Source organism: Chelonoidis abingdonii, chromosome 1 (genome assembly GCF_003597395.2).
Source record: "Chelonoidis abingdonii isolate Lonesome George chromosome 1, CheloAbing_2.0, whole genome shotgun sequence".
Classification (NCBI taxonomy): domain Eukaryota; kingdom Metazoa; phylum Chordata; order Testudines; family Testudinidae; genus Chelonoidis; species Chelonoidis abingdonii.
This window is the reverse complement of record NC_133769.1, coordinates 340,708,508-340,735,477: the sequence shown is the minus strand read 5'-3', so window position 1 is coordinate 340,735,477 and position 26,970 is coordinate 340,708,508. Positions and strand designations below refer to the sequence as shown.

Genomic DNA, 26,970 nt, shown 5'->3' with positions numbered 1-26,970 from the left:
GCATATATTGCCTTGGATGCCTGGGACATACTGGCCAACTTCTACTTACCACTATCACTCCAGGAAGCATGAATCTTCATATCCACTACATCTTTCACTGGAACTCATGGATCCGAGAGTTGCAGATCTGAGGGGTAAGGATCCGACACTTAGAGAATGTTCCCTATCCTTACCACAGGAGACAATGAGGAGGTACATCAGACAACATTTCTTGTACAGGAATTTCAACAACAAGAAATGGAAAATGTGGATGTAGCTACAGCATTTTCTTCTTCTGAGGACACAGTTCAGTTTCATAAGCTAGTGGATAGGATGGCATCAACTTTAATATTACATGAGTAGCTTTGAAAGAAGCCACATGTGACGTTGCACTCCATGTGCTTTATGAAAATATGTTTGGAATGTGAATAGAATGTAACTGGAATATGCTTTATGGAAAAGATCTCTTGTAAGGTATCATTACAAAGCTTATAATCTACTGAGTGTGTTCATCCTATTTGTATGTATGTATCATTCTTGTATCTGAAGCTAGAAATATAAAATATTACTCTGAAGTCCTATTGTAACTATGCAAAGTGTGGCCCATTAATGGTGGCTTGGAAACTTGATGGCTCTCATTAACTAGGACAATTGACTCTGTTTACTTGTAAGCCTTCCTGTATATGTGGATGCCAGCCAGTAAGTAATGAAATCTCACAGGACATCTGAACATGTCACATGATACTGGAATCCATCTTAAATTTGGTGCTTTTCCATTTAGAAGGAAGAGTGGGAACCCAGAGACAAAGAATTCCCGCCTTGTGCCAAAGATATAAAAGGGGGTGGAACAGAACAAAGGAGGCTGCCAGTCATGAGAAATCCCCTAGTTACCACCTGAGCTGGAACTAACAAGAACTTTACCATGGGAAAGGATTGGGCCCAGACTAGGAGGGAGTCTAGTCTGTGAAAGAAGCATATTGGAACATCTCTGAGATTTATCTGTATACAGTTTATTAATGTATTAGGCTTAGACTTGTGTGTGTTGTTTTATTTTGCTTGGTAACTTACTTTGTGCTGTCTGTTATTACTTGAAACCACTTAAATCCTACTTTTCATTCTTAATAAAATCACTTTTGTTTATTATTGAACCCAGAATAAGTGATTAATACCTGAGTGAGCAAACAGCTGTGCATATCTTTCTATCAGTATTATAGAGCATGGAGAATTTATAAGTTTACCCTGTATAAGCTTTATACAGAGCAAAATAGATTTATTTGGGGTTTGGATACCATTGGGAACTGGTTGTCTGGGTGCTGGAGAAAGGTGACTTACTGAGCAGTTTTTGGTTAAAGTCTGCAGCTTTGGGGACGTGGATCAGACCTGGGTCTGTGATGCAGCAAACTAATGTGTCTGGCTCAACACGGAAGGGTTCTAGAGTCCCAAGCTGGTAGTGGAAAACAGGCTCTGAGGTCATTACAGCACATCAGATGACAGTCCCAAGGGGGTCTGTGTGACTGAACCTGTCACACCACACATCCAGTATTTTGTGTTCTATTGCAAAGAATAAGGTGTGATTGCTTATACTGGAAGGTCTCTGGCAACCAGCAAAATCTTCTGGTCAAATCTATCTTCATTTCAGTCAGTTTAAAAAACGGCAGATAAATTATGCCAGATCCCACAGGAAGGGTTTTTCTGTTTTCATGTGCACTCTCAAACTAATTCTTTTGTGGTAGCAGCATCAGGTCAAAGATCCAGGTCAGGTCTTCAGCACTTGACTCTTTATGACAAAGAAGGAAAAAAGTTAGACTCTCTAAGAAGAATTTTTTTTATCGCTTTCTTTAAGTATGCGTATGGTCGATATCAAGCAGTAATGGCCAGATATCAATTTCACTTGTGGGAGAGGATTTGTCTTAACCAAGAACCTCCCAGAGGACCAGGGGAAATTAACAGCTCTCATTATGAAAGGGCAGCTTGTGGCAAAACATGTCCTTGGGCCATCATTTGATGTTTTTGACACCGCATTAAGATCTGTGGTTTTAGTGATCACTCTCCACAGACATGCATGGCTACAGTCCTCATATTTGCCTATGGAAAGAAAGACAAAAATGAGGATTTACTTTCTGAAGGAGATGGATTATTTTTGGTGCAATAACTGAAAATGATGGAGAAAATGAAAGACATAAGCTCACCTGTGAGATCTTTGGGGTTATCTTTATCGTAGATAAAGATATCGTTTCTTTATCGTAGAAAGACATCTGTATTTATTTTCAGATATCATAGACAATACCTTCCATCTTCTTTCCCTTCTTCTTCTTAAACCTCTGAGAGGCAGCGTTATTATCAACACTGAAAACAGACATCCTCTAAAATGCAGGAGAGGAAAAAATCCCACAAGCCCAGGACAAGGATGAAGAACTCCTTGATTATATCTTTCTTACCTAATATCAGCCTGCAGATTTGATGTGATGAATGAAAACTTCATACCAATTTCAATAAATACTACCCATATTTTCAGAAACTGTCTCTCTCATTTGTAGAGTGCATTGTCAAATATCACCTCAGACAGATGGGTTTTAGATAAAATAAAAGCATGCTATACCGTCCAATTCAAATTCCTTCCTCCATGTAACTTCTCTCACTTTCCTTATATAAGAACAACCATCCTGGGTCAGATCAGAGGTCCATAAAATCATAGAATCGTAGGACTGGAAGGGACTTTGGGAGGTCTTCAGGTCCAGTACCCTGCATTCAAGGGAGGACTAAGTATCATATCTATCTCAGTATTCTGTCTTCCGACTATGACCAATGCCAGATGCTTCAGAGGGAATGAACAGAACAGGCAATCATCAAGTGATCCATCTGCTGTCCACTATCTTTTCAGGGACTCTTCTGATGAGAACTTCCTTTAGATTCCAGGCACAAGGGATTTCATTCCTGGTATTTTCTAATCCCCTAAAAAGAATAGATGCCTCAGACCAATTCTACACCTCGGAGCTTTAAACAAATTCATCAGGAAGCTTCAATTCATGATGGTGAGTGTGGCATTAATTATTCACTCCCTGTCCACTTTTGAATTGGTTTGGTGATCTCAATCTCAAAGATTCATCTTTCAGGAAGACCCTTACATGAAAATATCTCTGTTTTTCTGTTGGTTCAGACCATTTCCAGTACAGAGTCCTACTGTTTGGCCTTTCAACCACATCCAAAGTCTTTACCAAATGCATGGCTCTGGAAGCAGCATATCTGAGACGACAGGCATTTTTTTGTATTTCTGTACTGAGACAATTGGCTTCTGAAGGCTCTCTCAAAAGAAGAATTACAGAAAGACATTTTGGTCACTCATTCTTTATTTGGAACCTTTGGTCTTCTCATAAAGTAAAAAGAGTCTCTTCTCACACCATCACAAAAGATTCCATTCATTGGTGTGATTCTCAACTCCATAAAAGGAAGAGGATTTAAAAATTAAAAACTACCATATGCTTCAATATCCCTGTGAAAAGGTAGTTTATCTAATGGCATCCATTACCTATGTGACCCCATATGCCAGGCTCAGAATGAGACCTCTTCAGCAATGACTACTAAGGAATTTCAGATCCATTATGAACTGTATGCAAAAAGTACTCACTGTTCTGAAGAAGGTTCTTCTCTCTCTAAGATGGTGACTGGAACCTCAAAATGTCCTCAAGGGAGTTTTGTTCAACCCACTTCCTTTTTTAATAATACATACACAGGGGGGAGCACATCTTTGCAATTTGTACATTCAAGGCCTTTGGAACAACAAAGAATCTCTGTTGCACATAAATGTATTCAAGACTGAGGGCAGTCTGACTCAGAGCAGCATACCATAATCATGTAATTGTCAAATTTGTTTTTACGTATATGCTGGTTATGAACTTTCTGAAAGGACGTTGAACCTGTGTCCCCCTATGTGAAACCCTGTTCATCCATGGAATCGGAATTTAGTTTTGATTCAACTCATCGCAACCATTTTAACATATAGTGAGCTACCCTTTGTTCCATTTATTTGTGAAGATGGCCTTTATAATAGCAATTACTTCAGCCAGAAGAATTTGTGAACTACATGCATTGGTGATAGATCGCCCTTTTAGTACTTTTTGTAAGGACAAGATGGTTGTGATGGGTTCCCCATGGTGCAATCTGGAACTGGGATACTGCAGGGACCTCTGGCTTACCAACCTGGGCTCCCTCTCATACTGATATGTTGTGACAAGCTGCAAACCTCTCCCAAGTACTGCACTCACATAGACACCCACAGGCAGGGACACACCCAGCTGAGTTATTTGAATGCTTCTCATGAAGCTGCAACAGAGAGGCTCCAACCAATTTCCCACAGCTCCCCATCTTAGGACTCCGGAGTCGTACTACTGTCCTACTTTGATCAGAAGTCTGAGAAGTGTAAGTTTGTAACCCAGTCCACCCTCCCACCCCCCCGATATGGAGAAGACATGCACCAGCTTTTGTTCCTGAGCTGAGGTTTCCCAAGCACTTCAAGCAAGATATACTGTTTTAGGTAAAATATAGAACAGGTTTATTTACCACAGAAAGATAGATTTTAAGTGGTTATAAGTGGTAGGCATAAAAGAACAGAGATGGTCACCAAAGAAAATAAAAATATGCAGTCAATCTATATTCTATAAACTAAACCGGATTGAATAAGGCACTATTCTCACGCCATTGGATGTTATAGTCCTTAATGCGCAGACTTCCCTCCTGAAGTTTGGACAAGACTCCTCAGATATCTTAATCTTCTTGGCATCCCGGTTGTTTCCAGTGTAGGTGGTTAGAGGAGAAAGGGCCCTGTCTGCTTTAACTGTGCTTTATTTTATACCCTTGGCCCATGTATCTGGCAGACACTAGCCTAGGCATGTCCTGGTGGGCTTTGCTGAGTCACAGTGAAAGATCAGTTCCCTTTGTATGGTGCTTGCATAGTTGAGTCACACAGCTGATTAATGTGTAGTCAGCGCCCCACCTGGGCAGGGATCTTTTGCATGCCACTAGCAAACTTCAGCATATTTCAATAACAGCCATATAGCACAATCTCATAATTTTTTATACACATTAATGATATGCATACTGAGACAGAACAAGCAGTTTCATCAGATCATGACCTTTCATATGATAACTTACACAGCATGCATTGTATGATATATCACAACCATATATGAATAATGAATATGGGGGTTACAGGGTGTCATTATGAGGTGCAGTGGTTCTTAGGCCATACCTTACATTTTTTCTTAAAATAGTTTCTGAGATTCATGTAAATCAAACTATTAATATACTGGTGTTCTTGCCAAAGCCTCATTCATCTAAAAGAGAGACCAGGTTACATTTGTTGGATGTCAAGACAGAACTATCATACTACTTACATAGAAGAAGACTTAAAACTCTTTGTTCGAAGTTGTTTGTTTCGTATGCTGGTAACTCAAAGGGAAAGACATTTCATCTCAGTTCCTGTCTAGGTGGGTTAGACAGTGCATTGAAGAGTGTTATAGACTGAGGATCTTCTCTTCCCATTCCTACTCTGCTTACAGTTCATTCTACTTGGGCAGTAGCTATATCTACAGCTTTAATAAACACATTCCCTTGAGATATGCAAAGCTGCTAGGTGGATTACTATTCACACATTCGTGAAGTCTTGCACTTTGGATATGGCATCCAAGTTGGATGCCCAGTTTCGTAGAGCATTACTCCAATCTCTGTTTAATTAGAACTCTGTACCCCTCCATCCAATTTACTCTACTGCTTGCCAAACTGCCCCAAGAGTGCGAATATGCAGAGAATATTCAAAGAAGAAATTAAGGTTACCTATTTGTAACCAGAGTTCTTTCAGATGGACTCTGCAAATTCATAGCCCGTCCACCTTTTCCACTCCTGCAGAGTCCAAATTAAAATATCTGTGGTTTTCCGCTTTAATGGTAGAAGAAACTGAAGTGGTAACTGTGCCACACGCCCTTTATAGTCATATGCTCAAAACACGCTTAAGCGCTAGACAGGGAGAGTGAGAGGGCATGATCACCTACCGGTCACTGCTACTAATTTCTACCATCCTGCTGCACGGTTTGGTGCAGGTCCCCAGAGAATGAATATGCAGAGTTCACTTGAAGAACTTGGTTACAATTTACCTTCCTTTATTCCTCTGACCAAAACAAGTTGCAGAGGCCCAAAGGCCTTTCCCCTTGTGTCTCATTCCACCTGTTCTAGGACCAGGTTTAAAACAAATAAAAGGAAGTTCTTCATGCAGTGCACAGTCAACTTGTGGAACTCCTTCCCTGAGGAGGTTGTGAAGGCTAGGACTATAACAGCATTTAAAAGGAAACTGGATAAATTAATGGTGGTTAAGTCCATAAATGGCTGTTAGCTAGGATGGGTAAGGAATGGTGTCCCTAGCCTCTGTTTGTCAGAGGGTGGAGTTGGATGGCAGGAGAGAGATCACTTGATCATTGCCTGTTAGGTTCACTCGCTCTGGGGCACCTGGCATTGGCCACTGTCTGTAGACAGATACTGGGCTAGATGGACCTTTCTTATGTTCTTATGTTCAGCCCCAGGAACCAAATTCCTTCCTGAAGCTCCCCTGCAACTAAGCCATCTCAGTTCTTTATAGGAATCACCAGCTCCTTCCTAGCTGGATCTGATAATCAAATAGGGGTAGTTCACCATGTTCCACCAATAATAAAGGGCTTGTGCTAACCTTCCTCACAGTCCGTCATCTGCACCACTTCACTGTGCTCTGTGCTTGGGCCTGTAGTGCAAATTTCAAAGCCCACTGGCAGGTTCCCTTGACTTTGACAAAATCCTGTTCCTTAAGATTTTGAGTGTTCATTGAGGTCTTTAGGTAACTGCAGCTGTGCTCTTTTTTAAAATTTGTAAATGGAAGGTTTGTATGTAGTGTTGATATCTTTTAATGTTTGGTTTTTAATGGTCAGTGTTTGGAGTTTATACTAGAGTAAGTGACTACAGTATGTTCATGTTAGATTAAAAAAGAACTAATGTAAAGGGTGAAAAGGACCCTGTGGGTAGGGACTGTGACATGTAATATCTGACTCTTAAAAAGGGAACACAAATGTTCTTTGAAAACCATATGCTTTACCAAAATTTCCCTTTCTTGGAGAACTCCACTTATAACAATTTGTCTTTAGATGTTTTGTGTTTTGCAAATAATGATTTTTGTAGTTATTATGATGTGTCTAAAATAAAAATACAATCCAGAATTTATGCCCCTTTCATCGTTGACAAATGGGATTGTGTTTAAGGTGGATGACGCCATCAAGATTGCAGAGGCTCTTCTTTCTGACTTGTCTGGATTTCAAACATTCCGTCAAAATGCAGACGATCTTTTAGAACAATTGAAGGTTTATGAGCAAGAACAATTTGATGGTTGGTCCAGGGAAATTCAGTCAGGTTTATCGAATCCCCGGTCAGGACTTTGGTAAGTATAAAATATTGTATGCAGTAAGAACTATTACCAAAGTCTGTATTACAGTGTAATATAAAAAGAGCTGGTGAAGACCTATACAGTGAAGCTCTGGTGTAGAAGAGAGAATAAACAAGAGAAATAAAATAAGGCAGTTCACAGCCACATCATTTTTGTGGATTGTATCAGACTTGGTTGGTAAAGCAAAATAAAATACGTTTGGGAATATTTTTATTATTATTTTTATTTGTTATTTGTATTACAGTAGTTCTTAGTGACTGAATGAGATTGGAGACCCATTGTGCTAGTTGCTAGACAAATATAGGATAACAGGTCATCAGTGTCCCTTAGAACTCACAATCTAGATAGACAAGGCAGACAGAAGACGGATTAAGGGAAGCAGTTAAAATATTCATAGATTATCTTTAAAATCATGAGATTAAAAAAAAATGTGGGGGTGGGCAGTTCTTTTTATTTACCTTCTGTGTTTTGAACCCTAAGACACACTTGGATTACTCTTTCAAGTTTTCCTCTGTAAACATGAGGGCTACCAACTGAATTTGAAAAAAAAATGAAAGATGAGATTTTCACATTTCACATAAGAGTTGGCAACAGTGAAGAGTTACAACAAACAAGCCAAATGAACAGTGTGATGCCTGGCAAACATCTTGTTTCTTAGCTTCGCAAGGTTTTGCTTTTTGTTAGGCTTTTTTTAAAATGGGTTTGTTGAGAGAGGATTAGCTAAATCGAAAATGAGAGAGGAGGCATTGAAGAGAGGGTGGCAAGGGTAATGAGTCAGAGGAAAGAGGGTGGGAAAAGGAGGAAGGGTTGCATGGAGGGCAAAAGGAATAAAGCTGAAGAGAAATGACCTGAGGTGCTCTGGGAGAGGATCAATACAAACAGCCAGTTAGCACAGGAGTGAGATTTTCAAATCCAAAAACTGAAGATAGTCTGATAACATTATCAGTGTCTGACAGTATGCTACAAATGCTTCTGCTAGCTTGCGTCTATGCCCCTTAGCTGGTTCTCATAGAATAATAGACTTTAAGGCCCTCTCCTTTCCATGAGCAGAAATGTCTGAGGAACCCTTGTGTCCCCAGAGGTGGGGAGTCCTCTCTGCACAGTTCTAGGTGTAGGGGATTTTTTTAGGGAAAAATAGATCTCATCTTTTCTTCCCCCACCAGTGTTGCTGGGTCTGGTGCAAATGTTTCTGTATCTGCTTCTGCTGTCCGAGTCTCTGATCCTCAGGCTGGCTCTGCCCTGGAGTTTCTCTCTTCCTCCGTCTCACATGGGTGAGTGGAGAGGTAGTGTCATGTGAGCCCTGTCACATTCAGACTGGAAGTCCCTTTCATGGTTCTGAATGCAAAGAGTGATCAGAGTAGCCCTGGCTGGGAACTAAAGAAACAGGGTGTATTATAACATGCCTGACAATCTTCTGAGTAAAAACAAATTGTAAAATGAAGTTCTGTTATGTGTTGCCCTTGTTGCTAGTCTTCAGAGGTTTTGGATAGAGGTTACTGGATTAACAGATAGAATCATAGAATTAACAACTTTAAAATAAAAAATAGAAAAAAAGTAAATGTTATCCAGTATTTTGGAATTTTGGAAAGGATCCTGGACAAATCATACTTGGTAATTTTTAATATTAATTTTGGTTTAGCATGCAAGCTAGTAGTCCTATTATGGAGCTGGATCATTGTGATGGAGAATTAAAAATACATTATTCTGATCGTTTGGTGACTCTCCTAAGAGAAGTGCGTCAGTTATCTGCACTTGGCTTTGTTATTCCTGCTAAAATACAGCAAGTTGCAAACACTGCACAAAAATTCTGCAAGCAAGCAGTTATCCTCAAGCAGGTATGAGATGATAAACTATAACCTCTATCTGTACTGGTTTCTATGTATTAATGGTAGAGTATTTCCAGATCATTATATTGTCATTATGATTATCAGGCTAATAAACTGTCTGCTATAATCCTTTATCTTTATTAAAGCTGCAATGTGTTTCTTAACAATTTAATAACATTGAATGATAATATTGGAAAGAAAGTTAAGCCTAAAAACTGAACAAAAATAAAGAAATAGACACACACAAATGTTTAGTGCAGTATTAAAGATTAACCTGTTTTTGAAATTCGCTATGAGATATTACAATAAAGAGAGCCATTAGCAATTTTCCACTTAAGGTAAATATAACCTCTTTAGGTGCAAACTTATAATGGTGGCTTGGAAACTTGATGGCTCTCATTAACTAGGACAATTGACTCTGTTTACTTGTAAGCCTTCCTGTATATGTGGATGCCAGCCAGTAAGTAATGAAGTCTCACAGGACATCTGAACATGTCACGTGATACTGGAATCCATCTTAAATCTGGTGCTTTTCCATTTAGAAGGAAGAGTGGGAACCCAGAGACAAAGAATTCCTGCCTTGTGCCAAAGATATAAAAGGGGGTGGAACAGAACAAAGGAGGCTGCCAGTCATGAGAAATCCCCTAGTTACCACCTGAGCTGGAACTAACAAGAACTTTACCATGGGAAAGGATTGGGCCCAGACTAGGAGGGAGTCTAGTCTGTGAAAGAAGCATATTGGAACATCTCTGAGATTTATCTGTATACAGTTTATTAATGTATTAGGCTTAGACTTGTGTGTGTTGTTTTATTTTGCTTGGTAACTTACTTTGTGCTGTCTGTTATTACTTGAAACCACTTAAATCCTACTTTTCATTCTTAATAAAATCACTTTTGTTTATTATTGAACCCAGAATAAGTGATTAATACCTGAGTGAGCAAACAGCTGTGCATATCTTTCTATCAGTATTATAGAGCATGGAGAATTTATAAGTTTACCCTGTATAAGCTTTATACAGAGCAAAATAGATTTATTTGGGGTTTGGATCCCATTGGGAACTGGTTGTCTGGGTGCTGGAGAAAGGTGACTTACTGAGCAGTTTTTGGTTAAAGTCTGCAGCTTTGGGGACGTGGATCAGACCTGGGTCTGTGATGCAGCAAACTAATGTGTCTGGCTCAACACGGAAGGGTTCTAGAGTCCCAAGCTGGTAGTGGAAAACAGGCTCTGAGGTCATTTCAGCACATCAGATGACAGTCCCAAGGGGGTCTGTGTGACTGAACCTGTCACACCACACATCCAATATTTTGTGTTCTATTGCAAAGAATAAGATGTGATTGCCTATACTGGAAGGTCTCTGGCAACCAACAAAATCTTCTGGTCAAATCCATCTTATAATTGCTAGGAACAGCCACTAAAGGGAGACATGATCGCATGTTCTAAAATGGCATATTATATATACTTGTTAATAAGATATTTAACAATCATATTGATAAAATGTAAGTCTTGAAAATATTGAAATTGGCAATACTCTCAGGAATATATTGCAAGTATTAAAAACTATTGGCATATAAATGGCTGCTTATATGTAATAGTAAATCATGTCTGTTTTATAGGTGGCACATTTTTACAATTCAATTGATCAACAAATGATTCAGAGTCAGAAGCCAATGATGTTACAGTCTGCCTTGGCATTTGAACAGATAATTAAGGTAAAGGAATCCTTCTTTGTTGCTTTAAGCTTTGGCAATGTATTTCATGTGCTGTTATCTTTTTGTGAATATTTATTAGCCTATTGATTTTATAACTGCAGAATATCTCTGCTGAACAGATTTAATAACTGACTGAGAACATCTCTTTCATCTGCATTTAGCTAGACAATTATGACCATTTCTTTCAGATATGGTTCTTTCCACAGTTACTTATGCCTCTTTTACCTCCATATTTGATGATTTTAATGTGTTTTTTACTCTTAAAGACCAGTTGGAAGTTACAGATGGGGCAGAATGTGGCTGTGTACTTCAGTAATGGTGGTGATATAAACGATATTATAGTAGTTTTCAGAAATTTGCCCTGGTTTCCTATTTATTTTCAGTTGTGTCAGGGTTCCTTCCCCACTCTAAACTCTAGGGTACAGATGTAGGGAGCCGCATGAAAGACCCCCTAAGCTTATTTTTACCAGCTTAGGTTAAAAACTTTCCCAGGGCACAAATTCCACCTTGTCCTTGAACAGAGTGCTGCCACCACCAAGTGAGTTAGACAAAGATTCAGAAAAAGGACCACTTGGAGTTCCTGTTTCCCCAAAATATCCCCCCAAGCCCTCCATCCCCTTTCCTGGAGAGGCTTGAGAATACTCTACCAACCAGATAGGTAACAAGGTGAGCACAGACCAGACCCAGATTCTAAAACAAATAGACTTCGTTGTAAAGAAAGAAAAGGTAAAACAATCACCTCTGTAGAATCAGGATGGTAAGTACTTTTACAGAATAACAAAAGATTAAAAAACACAGAGAATTGCCCCTCTAGGCAAAACTTTCAAATTACAAAAGCAGGGATAAACCTCCCTCTTAGCACAGGGAAAATTCACAAGCTAAACCAAAAGATAATCGAACGCATTTCTTTGCTATTACTTACTATTTCTGCAATACTAGATGCTTAGTCCAGATATACTTAAGGAGATGTATTTTTCCTACCCTGGTTCCTTGCTGACAAAGACACAAGCAAAAACCTTTCCCCACAGATTTGAAAGTATCTTCTGCCCTTATTGTTCCTTTTGGTCAGGTGCCAACCGGGTTATTTGAGCTTCTTAACCCTTTACAGGTAAAAGAGGAATTAACCCTTTACAGGGTAAAAGGGATTTTATGTTACCCAAAGCTGTATATTTATGACAGGTTGCAATTCAAGATTGGTGTTGAACTATAAAGCACTGCAGCATATGATTTGGGTCCTAGTTTTCCGGGAGGCTCTCTATTTATCACTATGACTACTGAGGTCAACTGAGGACAGGCCTCAGATTTGAACATTTTGGGGCTGGAGTCAGATTATTCTTCTTGAACAGCTCATTAGTGCTCTTTCTGTAAGGGCAAAATAGCTTGATTTTGTTTCCCTTTAGGGCATTCTGTCAGGTCCACATAGTTACCAAGGTCTTTACTTGGTGTTCATGTGTGTGGTGGGGAGGCTTGCAGGTGATGCCTATAAGGACCAACTTGGGGTAAAAGTGTAATTTGTTATGTCTTGACAAATCATGTATATTATTTTAATTTTTATGAACATGTGGCCAGAGAATGGGTGGTATGTATTTTACACATAAAATAAGTAAAATATATCGTGTGCATGTCCTTTCAACCTTTTGCTGGTTTTGAGAATAGAGAGATACATGAGCCTGTACCTTCTGTGGAGTATTTCTTCTTTAACAGTTTTTGTCTATTTAGTACATATAATACGTATATGTGTTTTTTATTCTTTAAATTAATTAAAAGGAATAGTTTAACTCTATGTCTCTAAAAGCGTAGATCATCAAAAATATGGCTTTTGGAATTCTCTCCCTCTTTAGGTTTATTATTTCTGAGACTATTTTGGACTGTTTGAAAATATACAGCTTATAATTTTAGATGGAAAAATTAAAAATTCTTTATATGCATTTGTTTTTTTATTTATGGATACTATTGTTACTGTGGGTTAATGGTCAAAGACTTAAATATTTTTGTTTTGTGAACAAGGTGTTGGTTTACAGTTGATTAAGAAGAAGTTCACCATTTTTTAAAGGATGTACTAGAACCTTATTTTAAGGAGTTTGAAAGATAGAGGGATTTTTAGAAAGTGTCCAAATTGGTGACATTCATGTATTGTTTTTTCTTTTCTTCCTTCCCATTCCCTACTTTAAAGGGACACTATCACTTTAAAAGTTTACCCTACTGTCTGAATTTATTTAACATAGCACTGGTACAGATAACTCTTGAGATTACTATAAGGGAAAGACTGAAGAATTTTTTCCTCTATTTTTCCTGTTTATTTACTTTATTCATTGACAAGCATTTTGTACATCATGAGTTTCACTGTTTCTTAGGTATAGCCTGGTATGATCCTCTGTTCTGCTTGGGCCCCTTTATGCTGTGAAAAGGGCCTGAGTGCTGCAAAGAGACTCTAAGAGTGTCATATCTAATTAAGGAAGGTTCCCCAGTACAAGGATTGTTGAAAGCAGCTGGAATGCTGCCTTCAGAGAACCCCTCACAAGTCCTGGCGTAGCTAGGGACAGGAGGGACATGTCAGGGGTGGGGTCACAGCATGAAGTGTTGCGGAGATTGGCTCATAAGGCAGTCTGGGGAGGCTACTGGAACTTAGACAGTCTTCCAGGACTAGCTATAGGTTGCACTGGAGGTCTCTCCAGCCCCCCAAATGGCCCAGGATTGGAGGGCACAAAGGTGGCTTAAAGCCATTATGGCCCCCCTTCCCTGGGCTGCAGATCATGTGTTGCATCTCTTGAGTCAGGAATGTATTCAAAATCTCATGCAAGCATGGACCTTCTTCTATAATTTTTAAAATGTAACCTTAGCAAGACATGTTCCAAAAAAACAAGGAAAACTACAAGAATACCTACATCATCCATATAAACTGCAAGTCAGATTGTCTGAAAATTGAAGTTTTTACAATGTGCTTTTGGACAGTTACTACTTCCATGGAGAAGGTGTAAATTTGGAGAAGTAAGTAGTTGTGGATCAGTTCATGGTTCTTTCTGAGCAAAGATGCAAGGGAGCAGAGGGGATGTGTGGCATCTCTGTGGCATTCCAAGCTATGCATATTGGCTACGTCCTCCATCTCTGTCAGGCTGCTGGGGAGTTGGCAGAGCTTTGATTCCTCCCCCCTTAACCCACTCACTAGTTTAGTTACACCAGTGTGTTACAGAGCATATACTGCGACAATATACTCCTTCCTGAAGCTGCAGGGAGACAGTGAGAGAGATTAACTCCAAGTCACAATCTCCTTCTGAAGATGTCCCTTACTATGGACTAGATTGCAAACTGATGATTTAGCTCTATATTTGTCATTAAACCTTGAAATATTTTCTTTCCCCCAGCATTCAAAAGCTGGCTCTGGGGGAAAGACAGAGATAACATGGGATAACCCTAAAGAATTAGAAGCATATATTCAAAAACTACAAGCTGCTGCTGAACGGCTGTCCACTGAAAACAGAAAACTAAGAAAGTGGCATACTAACTTCATTGAAAAGGTATACTTTAATAATGAAACTGAAATAATATTTTCTGGACCGTGCTTTCTTCCATTTTCACTGATGACAAATTAATAGTACAATATTTAGCACATTTAAATTTCTTTTTTTTAACAGGTTGTAGTTCTCATGAACATTGATCTACTGCGGCAGCAGCAGCGTTGGAAGGATGGACTACAGGAACTAAGAACTGGTTTTGCCAGCCTTGAGTCACAGGCATGGTTTCATTATTGTATTGTAGGCTATGAAGTAATTTTAAATGGAATTTTTGGTAACGAAGTATTAATAACAAAAATGCAAAGGTGAACTACAAAGCTTTTGTTCCAAAAACCTAAGACCCCAAGGCAGCACAGGATATATGTGTAGACTTCAAATGTAGATGTGCATTTACTTTTTAAATCAGTGGTCTCCAACCTTTTTACACTCAAGATCACTTTTCGAATTTAAGGGCAACCCAGGATCTACTCTGCCTCTTCCCTGAGGCCCCGCTCCTTTCCCAAAGCCCCGCTCCACTCACTCCATCTCCCCTCCTTTTGTCACTCACTCTCCCCCACTCTCACTCACTTTCACTGGGCTAGAGTAGGGGTTTGGGATGGGGTGCGGGCTCTGGGCTGGGGCTCAGGGGCTTGTAATGTGGGAGGGAGCTCTGGGCTAAGCCTGGGGCAGGGGGTTGGGGTGCAGGAGGAGGTGAGGGGTACAAGCTCTGGGAGGGAGTTTGGGTGCAGGAGGGGGCTCTGGAGTGGGGCAGGATTGGGGTACAGGAGGGGGTACAGTATGTTGGCTCTCAGAGTGGGATCAGGGCTGGGGCAGGAGGTTGGGGTGCAGAAGGGGGCATGGGGTGCTGGCTCCAGGAGGGGGCACAGAGCTGGCTTGGGGTGCTGGCTCTGGGAGGGGGCTCACGGTTGGCGCTTGGGGTGCAGGAGGAGGTTCAGGGTGCAGGAGGCAGTTTGGGGTGTTGGCTCCGGGAGAGGGGTCAGGGTTGGAGATTGGGGTGCAGGTGGGCAAAAGGGGTGCTGGCTCCAGGAAGGGCTCAGGGCTAGGGTGCAGGAAGGGGTTCAGGGTGCAGGAGGGGGTTTGGGATGCCAGCTCTGGGAGAGGGCTCAGGGCTGGGGGTTGGGGTGTGGCCTGTCGCTGTGCAGCACTTACTTCAGCGGCTCCCAGTCAGTGAGGCAGCGTGGCTGCCACTAGGGCAGTCTCCCTGCCCACCTTGGCCCCACATCACTCTTGGAAAACGTCAATGCGCCCCTGTGGCCGCTGAGAGGGGGCAGGCAGTACGTGGATCTGTGCGCTGCCCCTCTCTGCAAGCACCACCCTCGCAGCTCCCATTCATCACTGCTTCCCATTCCCGGTCAATGGGAGCTGTGGTGGCAGTGCTTACAGATAGGAGCAGTGTGCGGAGGTGCGGAGAGAGACCCCTGCCTCCCTCCCCCTGCCCTCGTCCGCGCTGGCTGCTTCTGGGGGTGGTGTGGGGCCGGGGCAGGCCGGGAGCCTGTCTTAGTGGCAGCTCCACTGAGCAGCCAGATATCGCGATCGACTGGAAGATCCTCCAGTATCGACCAGTCGATCACAATCGACTGGTTGGTGACCACTGTTTTAAATAATGATGAAGTTTTTTCCCCCTTCCTTACCTGCAAAGTACTAATTACACAGTACTATATTTTAACAAAAAGAGTTGGTGACACTGCTATTACATAAGCCAAAGCAAGGAATGCTCTTTTGAGATACCATTTAAGTCAATGGGAGTTTTTCTATTGACATCAGCAGTTATGGGATTATACCCTTAAATGGTTGTGCACAATGGGGTTCTGGCCTCTAGATGTTACCATAATACTAATAAATAATTAAAATAATCAGAAAGTTCAGGTGACCTCAGCTGCACTAGAGTTCCTCCAGGATATTTAGTGGGGGTCCTAAAACCAAACATCAGAACAGGATAATGGTGTGACAGGCATATCAGACTCTTCAGATGAGTATCACATGTTAGAATTAATCAGACTGATAGATTAGACAAGCCTTTGGCAGTCTTTTTAGTTGCCATTACCTCCAAAAGACAGGTTTTGAAATTAGTGCAATTATCTGTACAAGAGCCAAACTGCTGTTGTCACCGCTCCAGAAACCTTTCTGCATAAGGTCAATTCTTCTTTCCACGGTCCCTGGGAAATAGTTTTCCCATCATTTGTTCCAAACCTTGACATTCTCTTGGAAAGGTTGTGGCATAAATGGGATTTGCTAGAGCTCTAAAGTATACAGAGTATACGCACCAATTTCCCCTGTTCATCTTATTCCATCCAAAATGGCAGTGTCTTAAGGCCTCTCTGTACCAGATGACATGCTATGCATTTGGGAAACCATTCATGGAGAGAATTGGGGTTTCCTGGGGTACTTAATTGCACTGTGAGAAGAAATAGTCTGAGCTTTATCCAAGGAAGATTTACAAAGTGAGGTTCCATTCCTCTGCAGAACCATCCTTTAGTAGAAGGGTGCTGCAAATAATTCCTTAAATTACAAAGCTTTTGTATCATGTGGAGGGAACTTCCATTTCTGCTTATTATTATGCTGTAATAATAATTACAATTCTGCTTTGTCCTCTCCTTCCACTTCTGTGAATTACTGTTCACTACTTCCCATTTATTGTGTATGAGGAGAGTAGCTATGCAGTAGAATGAGAAATTTCTTATCTGATGATAATGTTCTTCCGGTTAACAACTCTCCTCATTCACCTCGCCCTGGTAGACTGGTAAATGACTAGAATACAATTTGTAACATGTTAACATTTTTCTCTAAAGAGGAACTTAAAGACAATTGCCTCCTTAAGGTTACCGTATACCATTTTAAATTGGTTTCTTAATTAATGGAGTGTTTCTAGAGCTTTGGAAGAACTCTTCTGGGGGCCTTAGTTCAAGGGCAGGGCTCAGACCTGGAGACTCCAGCACAACATTAGACTGTCTGAATTCCACAGGTGAGAGGAATAATCCATTTGTGATGAATGAGGAGAGAAACTGCTAACAAAAAGAATGATCAGTTAAGAAATTTATCATTCCTTTTATGCTTTGAAAATGTGCTGCAGTAGTGTGATTGGTTTACAAAGTAACTTTTTACTGATGTTGAAGTGCATTGCATGTTGTAGCTGTAGACTTCCTCACAGTGCGATACAACAGATTCCAGTTAAATTCTCTTTAATCACTCCTACTAATGTGCTTTCATCCTGTAGAGACTGTCTTTAGTGACTAATGTCCTTGCTTTGAGAGACAAGATCTAAAATGTATTTATTAAGTAATACTAATTCTTCAAATCACACAGGATTTTCAAAAACAGGTACCTAAAGATAGGCTTCTAAATCATAGGAATATAGGTATGTTCATACCAGATCAGATCCCTGGCTCATCTAGTCCAGTATCCTGTCTCCAACTGTGGCCAGTACCAGATGCTTCAGAGGAAGGTGCAGGCACTCCACAGTAGACAGATATGGGACAATCTGCTTCCATAAAAACCTCATCCTAACATGTAACAGAGTTTTTCTTAAGCCCTGAAGCATGAGATATTTTTATCTCTAACTCTTTGTTTGCACTAAGTGTTATAATACTTTTTCTTATTATCCACATAAACATCTAGTCCCTCTTCGAATCTTACTAAGTTCCTGGGCTCAGTAACATATTGTGGCACTAGTTCCACAGTCTCATTATGCACTGAGAAAAGAGATGTAAATTAAATAAATGTTATTACATTTTAGGGTTTCCTTCCTTGTGATATGAAAGCATGGAGACAACACTGGAATCATCAACTCTATAAAGCTCTGGAGCATCAATATCAAATGGGTTTGGAGGCACTCAATGAGAATCTACCAGAAATAAATATTGATTTAACTTATAAGTAAGATATTTTTTCCTACTGTTAAAATATTGTAGCTGGAAATTGTCTAAAATATTAATTTTTATATGGTTTGTTTCGCTTTCTAGACAAGGAAGATTACAATTCAAACCCCCTTTTGAAGAAGTACGAGCTAGATACTACAGAGAAATGAAGAGGTTCATCTCTATTCCAAATCAGTTTAGAGGAGTGAGTGAAACAGAAGAGGAGTCCATCTTCACTATTATGACTGAAAGAAATGCAAGTGGATTTCTGACTACTTTCAGTAAAGCAGAGGATTTGTTCAGAAGACTGGCAGAAGTTTCAAACCAATTTAAGGTTTGTACGGTATTTTAAGTGAGTCAGACTTTTTGTTTTAGACCTAATTACAATTATTTTTAGGGATGAATAATTTTAGAAGAAGTGGAGCACTGATTTTTGTTAGTCTCTGTCATAGATGCTGGAGCTAGGAGTGCTGAGGGTGCTGCAGTACCCCCTGGCTTGAAGTAGTTTTCTTTATATACAGGGTCTACAATGTCATTCAATGTCTCTCAGCACTCCCACTATAAAAATTGTTCCAGCACTCCTGGTCTCTGTACATTCTGGTCCTGATTTAGCAAAGCACTTAACATAGGCTTAATTTTAAGCATATGAATAAGTCCATCCCTAGTCAACAAAACCCTTAAGCACATGCCTACTTTGAAGCATATTTGTAGTTCCCGTTGAAGTCTTAATATTGTAAGAGACCATACCCCTTGTTCAAGATTTGTTTTTCAGTATCTCTAAAAAGTGTGGCCATGTTATACCAGTCTATGCCTTCTGATTTGAGCACTGACTAATGTAAAATGTCTTTGTGTGAAGAAGAGAACCTCCAGTTGTTATGGTTAAAATGATTGAGTTGAAAGGATGCAAAATATTTAAAAAAATGATAGATTAAGAACATAAAAATAGATTACTATTTTTATTAATATTAATGTCAATTAATGCTTCATAATCTTAACATCTTACTTATTTTCTTCATAATCAAATACAATATTGAAAAGGAATGGATTATAATTGGTCAAGTAGATATGGAAACTCTGGTGGAGAAACATCTTTCTAGTGAGCAAGATTGGGAAAAAAACTTTAAAGCATTAAAAGGGAAAGGGAAAGAAGTGGAACGCCTTCCAAGGTACAGTTTACCTAAACATTTTTGTGCATGAACAACGGATGCTTTCACTGGCCAATCATTCTAGTGTAAATAGCGTAATAGAAATATACATTTTTTATAAGAAAAATTAGGCAGAATTTCAGCACTGCTTTTTAACATCTATGTACCTTTTTAATTTTTTTAACTCCTCATTCTTCAGATTTGTATTACAGAACTTTTTGACTTTGAGTCCAGTCCAACTCCCATTGAAATCAATTGAAAGACTCCCATTGACTTCATGGGAATTGAGTCAGGCCCTTATAGATTAAGGCCTGATCAAACACATACACTAAGCATAGTGCTTGCAGCTCTTAACAGTTGAATTTTCTAAGTACTGTTCTAATTGATAAGTACTTGGGACATTTAGGGCCTGATGTTGCAAACGCTTGTGCTCATGAGTAATTCATGCCTAAGTGTTTTTAGGATTGGGCCCTGAGGCCTTGATCCCACATTGAGATATGCCAGTGTGGACTCTTGTACTTGTGAATTCCCATCCATATGGATGGCAGTGCACTGCAAGAGTGTAGAAGTCTGGGTTAGCAGATACTGTTGCAAAATCAAGATCTAAAGCTACAAACTTCCCAGTACTTAAATATGTACTTTACTTTGTTCATGTGTAGTAGATCCTTTGACTTTAGTGACAGTATTCATGTGTAAAGTTAAGTACATGCAGGGTCAGGGTATTAGCTTGTAATTGCTTCCAGTAAAACAGTATATACAGTGATTGTAGTATTTGAACATAATTACATATAAACACATTAAGCCACATTTATTTGTGCACTTCTATATGAACAATTTTCTGAGTAAAATATTAAACTGTAAAACTGAAAATATTAAAGAAAAATTATGAAGTATTGAAATGACAGTTTTTAAAGTTTATTATATAATATATATCTTAATGAGCATATTGCCTCTAATCTTTTCTCTTTTTCTTTTATATTTTGGAATCTGTCATATTGAATCTTGAAGCACCATCAAGATAGATTGTTTAATTGTAAATTGCAATCCTGTGAAGGCTGTGATTGATGATCTTATTCAGAAGCTTTATGATGTTCTTGTTCTGTCTTTAAGAAAATCCATACAAGGTAAATAATTTTGAGATACGGTGGTGGCTGGTTGGTGGTTTGTATTTTTTTTTTTTTTTTTACTTTTGCTTTTGTTGTGTTTGTTACATATAGGAACCTTTTTATTAAAAAAAAATCTTTTATCCTTGGGAATACTGAAGTGCCAAAGTTGTTTTGGAGCAAAAGTAGTATGTTTTTAGCTTTCCATTAAGGGCCTGATACAAAACCATCTCCCATTCCTTCCTGCCCACCGCTCTGGGAGAGCAACGGGTATGTAACTGGACCCATAGCCTAGGTACCTGTGCAGAGGTAATTCTTATTCCCCTTATTGCCCTGTTATCAATCTATCGTGTTTATATTACTTTTATTGCTTTAATATTGGAAAACACAATGAGGAGTCCTTGTGGCACCTTAGAGACTAACACATTTATTTGAGCATAAGTATCCTCACAACAGCACTGTGAGGTAGGGAAGTGCTATTGTCCTCATTTTATGGTTGGAAAACTGGAGTACAGAGTAAGTGGAATAGGGAATTAAGCCTGGGTCTGCATAGGCCCAGGTTAATCCTGTAACAGCTGGACCATCTTTCATGCAGTCCAAGTGACCGTCTTGCACACATATTTATCCAATTTTAAGACTGATATAATGGATATTTTTCTTTGTAATAATTTTGTTTTCCCATATTCTTTACATAGCTCATCTACATGGTATTTCATCGTTTCTTACTGATGCCATGGAAGCATTAATAGTTAGGCCCCAGACTGTAGATGAAATTGGAGAAGATAACTTAAAGTATGGAAATTTACAAGAAAAAAAAGCAGAGGTAGGATTTTATTTGATCATAGTCAGGAAAATATCTAGGCAAAAAGTTTAGTCATGTTTAGTATGCCTGAGCAAAATACTTTTCAAAGTATTATTAGTAGAGTTTGTTACAACATTTTGTTGTTGTTGCTTTTAATGTTTTTCTTGCCATTCTTCCTTGTGTTTTCTGCCATTTATTGTACTATTTGTTATACTGGTTCATGTCACCACACTTCACTTACACAGCAAATTCAGAACCAGAGTGGTTTCCCAGGACCTTTAGACCAGGGGTAGACAACCTATGGCACGGGTGCCGAAGGTGGCACGCGAGCTGATTTTTAGTGGCACTCACACTGCCTGGGTCCTGGCCACCAGTCTGGGAGGGCTCTACATTTTAAATTTAATTTTAAATGAAGCTTCTTAAACATTTTAAAAACCTTATTTACTTTATATACAGCAATAGTTTAGTTAAATATTATAGACTTATAGAAAGAGACCTTCTAAAAACATTAAAGTGTATGACTGGCACACGAAACCTTAAATTAGAGTGAATAAATGAAGATTCGACACACCACCTCTGAAAGGTTGCCGATCCCTGCTTTAGACTATGGTGATAACATTTGGCTTCTGTTAAAATGGGTGAGGGGCAGATCTTAAGATCCTTTGATTAAATTTTAGCTTCATCTTTAAAAATCCTTGCTTCTTTAATATGATGCATATTTAGGCCAGTACCAATGGAAAGCCTAGTGGCAGCTGAGTTTTCTTCTACAGACCACACTTATGCAGGGAATGAACTCACCAGGAAGGTACCAAGTTGCTGAGAGTAAGAGAGAGAGCAAGCGAACTATATTGCAGGGCTTTGCTACTTAAAAAAGAACTTTTTAAAAAAATGATGGGAGGATCACCTCCCATTTACATTTGCTACTGCATCTAAGAATGTTGGATAAATGTGATTCTGCTGAAGTGATTGTCAGTGAATTAATTAAAAATATTTACACTGAATTGTCATTATTAGTCTTCAACACCAAACACTTGATTGCAAAGAATGGGCACTTCACCTTTCTCTTACAGCTATTATTTCAGTCACTTTGTCTTCAGACTCAGTAAGATAATACTGTATTTATTTGACTTTGTTGTAACAACTAGAAATATATGCGTGTGTGTGTGTATGTGTATGTATATGTATGTATGTATATATTTTTTCAAATGAATACTTAAATTCTGTAGAATTTGTTTTGTGCAGGTGGTGGATATTGGAAGGGATTAAGCCTTCATAATCCATACTGTCCCTGCGTCTCTTAGTACCTGTTGTCTTCACTTCCTTGTGAAATGAATGCACACAAAACAGGGCATTTTGGGACATATTCTCTAATGTCTTCTTTTACTTCAATTTTTCTGACCTTTATAGTGTTACTTAATCATAATTTTTGTAGTGATTTTTAACTGATTGGGCTTTTTTAGTGTATGAAAAAATAATCTCTGAAACAATCAGATGACTTAATTTTTCTCCTTATTTTCAGACTATAAATGCGTTCTTCTTCTAATATGTTAATAGATTTCCCATTTGGTCTCAACTTCTCTCCTCCTGCTTGGTGTTTTCATAGCTATATTGTTTTTTTTTAAAGCTTTGATCCACGTGAGTGGATTCCTGTGCCTGTGGCCTGGTCTACACTATGCGTTTAAACCAAATTTAGCAGCGTTAAATCGATTTAACCCTGCACCCATCCACACAACGAGGCCCTTTATATCGATATAAAGGGATCTAAAGAGAGAGATAAGAATGCAGTGAAGAAAACACTGACTTCTTTAGTGAGAATAAAATGACGGGGGGAGCCTCCAGCTGCTATGATAGTCCAGCAGGACATTAAAGGGTGGCAGGGGAGGGAGAGGAGAGCACCTCTCGCTGCTATGGATAGTCCAGGCAGTACAAGAATCTTTTCTTTAGACATGGTATGGGGGGCTGATAGAGCTCGCCTCCATTGCTATGATGAAGACGGTTACCAGCACATTCTGTACCATCTGCCGGGGATGACTGCGAGCCATTCCCATTTTTACCCCAGCCCGCCCTCATGACCGACCTCACCAAGGCCAGTCAGAAGACTCCACGGGCTGATGACAACAATGGTAGCAGTCATATTGACTGTCTGCCCACCGGGAAAGGGAGTCTGGTGTCAGGCTGCAGCACCCTGTCTACCAGCAGCATGCAGTAGCCATAGGGTGACATTGAAAAAAGTCAAGAAACGTTTTTTTCCCTTGGGGGGGGTGTAAATTGACAACATATACCCTGAAACACGCGGGAAAATGTTTTGACCCTTCAGGCATTGGGAGCTCAGCCAAGAATGCAAATGCTTTTCGGAGACTGCCAGGGACTGTGGGATAGCTGGAGTCCTCAGTCCCCCCTCCAATCCCTCCATGAGCATCCATTTGATTCTTTGGCTTTCCGTTACGCTTGTCACACAGCACTGTGCTGTGGCCTCCTGTCTATCAAGCCTGGAGATTTTTTCAAATGCTTTGTCATTTGTCTTTGTAACGGAGCTCTGATAGAACAGATTTGTCTCCCCATTCAGCGATCAGATCCAGTATCTCCTGTACGGTCCATGCTGGAGCTGTTTTGGATTTGGGACTGGCATCGTCACCCGTGCTGATCAGAGCTCCATGCTGGGCAAACAGGAAATGAAATTCAAAGTTCGCGGGGCTTTCCTGTCTACCTGGCCAGTGCATCCGAGTTCAGATTGCTTTCCAGAGCGGTCACAATGTGTACTGTGGGATACCGCCTGGAGGCCAATACCGTTGATTTGCGGCCACACTAACCCTAATCGACATGGCAATACCGTTTCAGCGCTACTCCTCTCGTCGGGGAGGAGTACAGCAAACCGGTTTAAAGTCAGTGTTTTCTTATTCTGCATTCTTTATTACTTCATCACACAAATGAGGGGACCCCTAACCATGGTAGCCCAGGAGGATTGGGGGAGGAAGGGAAGCAATGGATGGGGTTGTTCTCAGGGGCACCGCCTAGAATGGCATGACAGCTCCATGCATTTCTGACGGGATCTCTGGGCGATCTGACGACGGAGGCGGCTGTGCTCTCTGGTTCTCTAGTACACTTGCCCCAATTCTAAGGCAGGACTGACTCCTATTTTTAGACAAGAACATCAACGAAGGGAGTGAGCCGGGCAGTCATTCCCATTTTTGTTCAATGCACCCCCGCCGACCTCCAAGCGAGGCCAGCAGGAAGCACCCAATAGACAGCAGCAGATGGGTACATGAAACGACTGATAACTCGTCATCTTCATCGCCATTTACAATGGCAGAACGGTGCAAATATGGGTGGTAACCTCTCTGCTACCTTGCAAAGGCAAATGAGTGCTGCTGTGTAGCACTGCAGTACCGTGTCTGTCAGCAGCATCTAGTACACATAGGGTGACAGTGACAAAAGGCAAAACGGGCTCCATGGTTGCCATGTTATAGCGTCTGCCAGGGCAATCCAGGGAAAAACGGCGCGAAATGATTATCTGCCATTGCTTTCACGACGGAAGGATTGAGTGACAACATTTACCCAGAATCACCCGCGACACTGTTTTTGCATTGGGATCTCAACCCAGAATTCCAATGGGCAGGGAAGACTGCAGGAACTATGGGATAGCTACAGGATAGCTACCCACAGTGCAACGCTCCGGAAATCGACGCTAGCCTCTTTACATGGACGCACACCGCCGAATTAATGTGCTTAGTGTGGCTGCGTGCACTCGACTTTATACAATCTGTTTCACAAAACTGGTTTATGTAAAATCGGAATAATCTTTTAGTGTAGACATACCTTGTGAGTAGTCCAATTGACTGATTTGGTGTAAGCCTTCACTTTTATTTCACACATTTCAAGATCAAGAGCCCCTATAATTGCTCTGTATTGTCTCCCATGTTTACCTTTGTATAGTTTTACTTTGATAAATATTAAAATAATTAAATATAAATATGAAAATATATAAATATTGTGTGTTTATTCAAATGTTTGGATAAAAATGCCACATTTTATTGAAATTCTTTCATACATGTATAAAATATCTTTTCAACTTTAGATTTTTCTCCAGCTTCAAGAAGCTGAAAATAAAAACAAGCTTTTGCGGACCGTGGCTGGCGGGGGTTTAGACACAATCAGCAACCTGAGAGCTATGTGGGATAAATTTGAATTAATGATGGAAAGTCATCAACTTATGATTAAGGAACAGGTGAGAATGAAGATTAAGTAATTCACTGAGATGCACTAATCTCATTTTGAATTAGTTAGAAGATACATTTTTTTCTCCTGGATTAACTCTTCCCCCGAAGATATTGCAGTTTAGTATTGGCACCAAGGTTAATGGCGTGAATGAGAGCCTTTATAGAAAGAACATATAAACTATTGGAAAGATTACTTGCATCAGCTGATACTGCTGTAGGCCCCGATCTTGAAATGATCTCTGAGCCCCTACAGAGTAGCAATGAAGTCAGCTAGGGTACTGTGCAGGTGCAGGAGCTCACTCTAGAATCACAACTATGTTTCACCTCATGGATTTCTTTTTATTAACTGAAATGAAAAGAATATAGCAGGTTAAAAATGAACATTTGTCAACTTTACCATGTTACTACACATGTTATTAATATTGTTGCATAATATTTTTAACTTTTCCAAAAATCCATGCTAAATATTATGTCCACAGTCGTGCAACGGATAACATGCAGGTGAATTGCTGGGGCTCAGTGGAGCCAATGCAGCCTCAGTACTTTTCCTCAAAAAGAATAGGACTACTTGTGGCACCTTAGAGACTAACAAATTTATTTCAGCATGAGCTTTCCTGAGCTACAGCTCACTTCTTTGGATGCATAAAATGGAACACACAGACAGGAGATATTTATACCTACAGAGAACATGAAAAGATGGAAATATACATACCAACAGGAAGAGTCTAATCAATTGAGATGAGCTGATTCCATGGTCATCACCCATATTTTGAACCTATAGATGGTTTTAAAAATGATAATTATTTTCTATTTATAAAAATGTAATAAAAAATGTAATATAAGAAAAAACTGTTTATCAGACTAAGGTAGCTGACAAACCAGTGAGGAGCAGATGTAAATATTATATGTAACTACAGTGGATATAAAATTATATAGTATAAGATCAGGAAATGCATATCCATACCAGATTCTCTTAAATTTTGAAATATTTTAAGGGGAAGAGTAAAAAAATAGTACTCTATTTTGAAAACAAGTGGAAAGGTGGTTAGTTTTTTTTATCTTGATTAGATATAACTTTGTAGATATAAATTACTGAAGGAATACATTTTATTTTTTTAAACTCGTTTGTAGATTGAAGTGATGAAAGGAAATGTGATGTCCCGTGTTAATGTGTATCTTCAAGAACTAGAAAAGTTTAATGCTCGCTGGGATCAGCTGAAGCCCAGCGATGATATCATTGAAGCAGGCCATCAGGAAATGCTTGAGAAAAGTGCTCAGACCATAAAGGAAAAGAAAATTGAGTTTGATGAACTTGAAGCCACAAAGAAAAAACTGATGTATGTGTATTTCTTTGTATATAGCACAT

At 39.7% G+C, this 26,970-nt stretch overlaps 1 protein-coding gene across 1 annotated transcript in view; it reads left to right on the top strand.

Moving 5' to 3' along the window:
* DYNC2H1 (dynein cytoplasmic 2 heavy chain 1) overlaps positions 1-26,970 on the top strand; it is a 423,384-nt gene that overhangs the window by 15,596 nt on the left and 380,818 nt on the right. Inside the window, 12 exon segments of the mRNA XM_075066411.1 lie at positions 7,254-7,429; positions 9,075-9,270; positions 10,876-10,971; positions 14,334-14,486; positions 14,604-14,702; positions 18,217-18,356; positions 18,443-18,671; positions 19,376-19,503; positions 20,491-20,606; positions 21,281-21,408; positions 25,463-25,612; positions 26,736-26,941. Of these exon segments, the coding sequence (XP_074922512.1) occupies positions 7,254-7,429; positions 9,075-9,270; positions 10,876-10,971; positions 14,334-14,486; positions 14,604-14,702; positions 18,217-18,356; positions 18,443-18,671; positions 19,376-19,503; positions 20,491-20,606; positions 21,281-21,408; positions 25,463-25,612; positions 26,736-26,941 (1,817 nt within the window).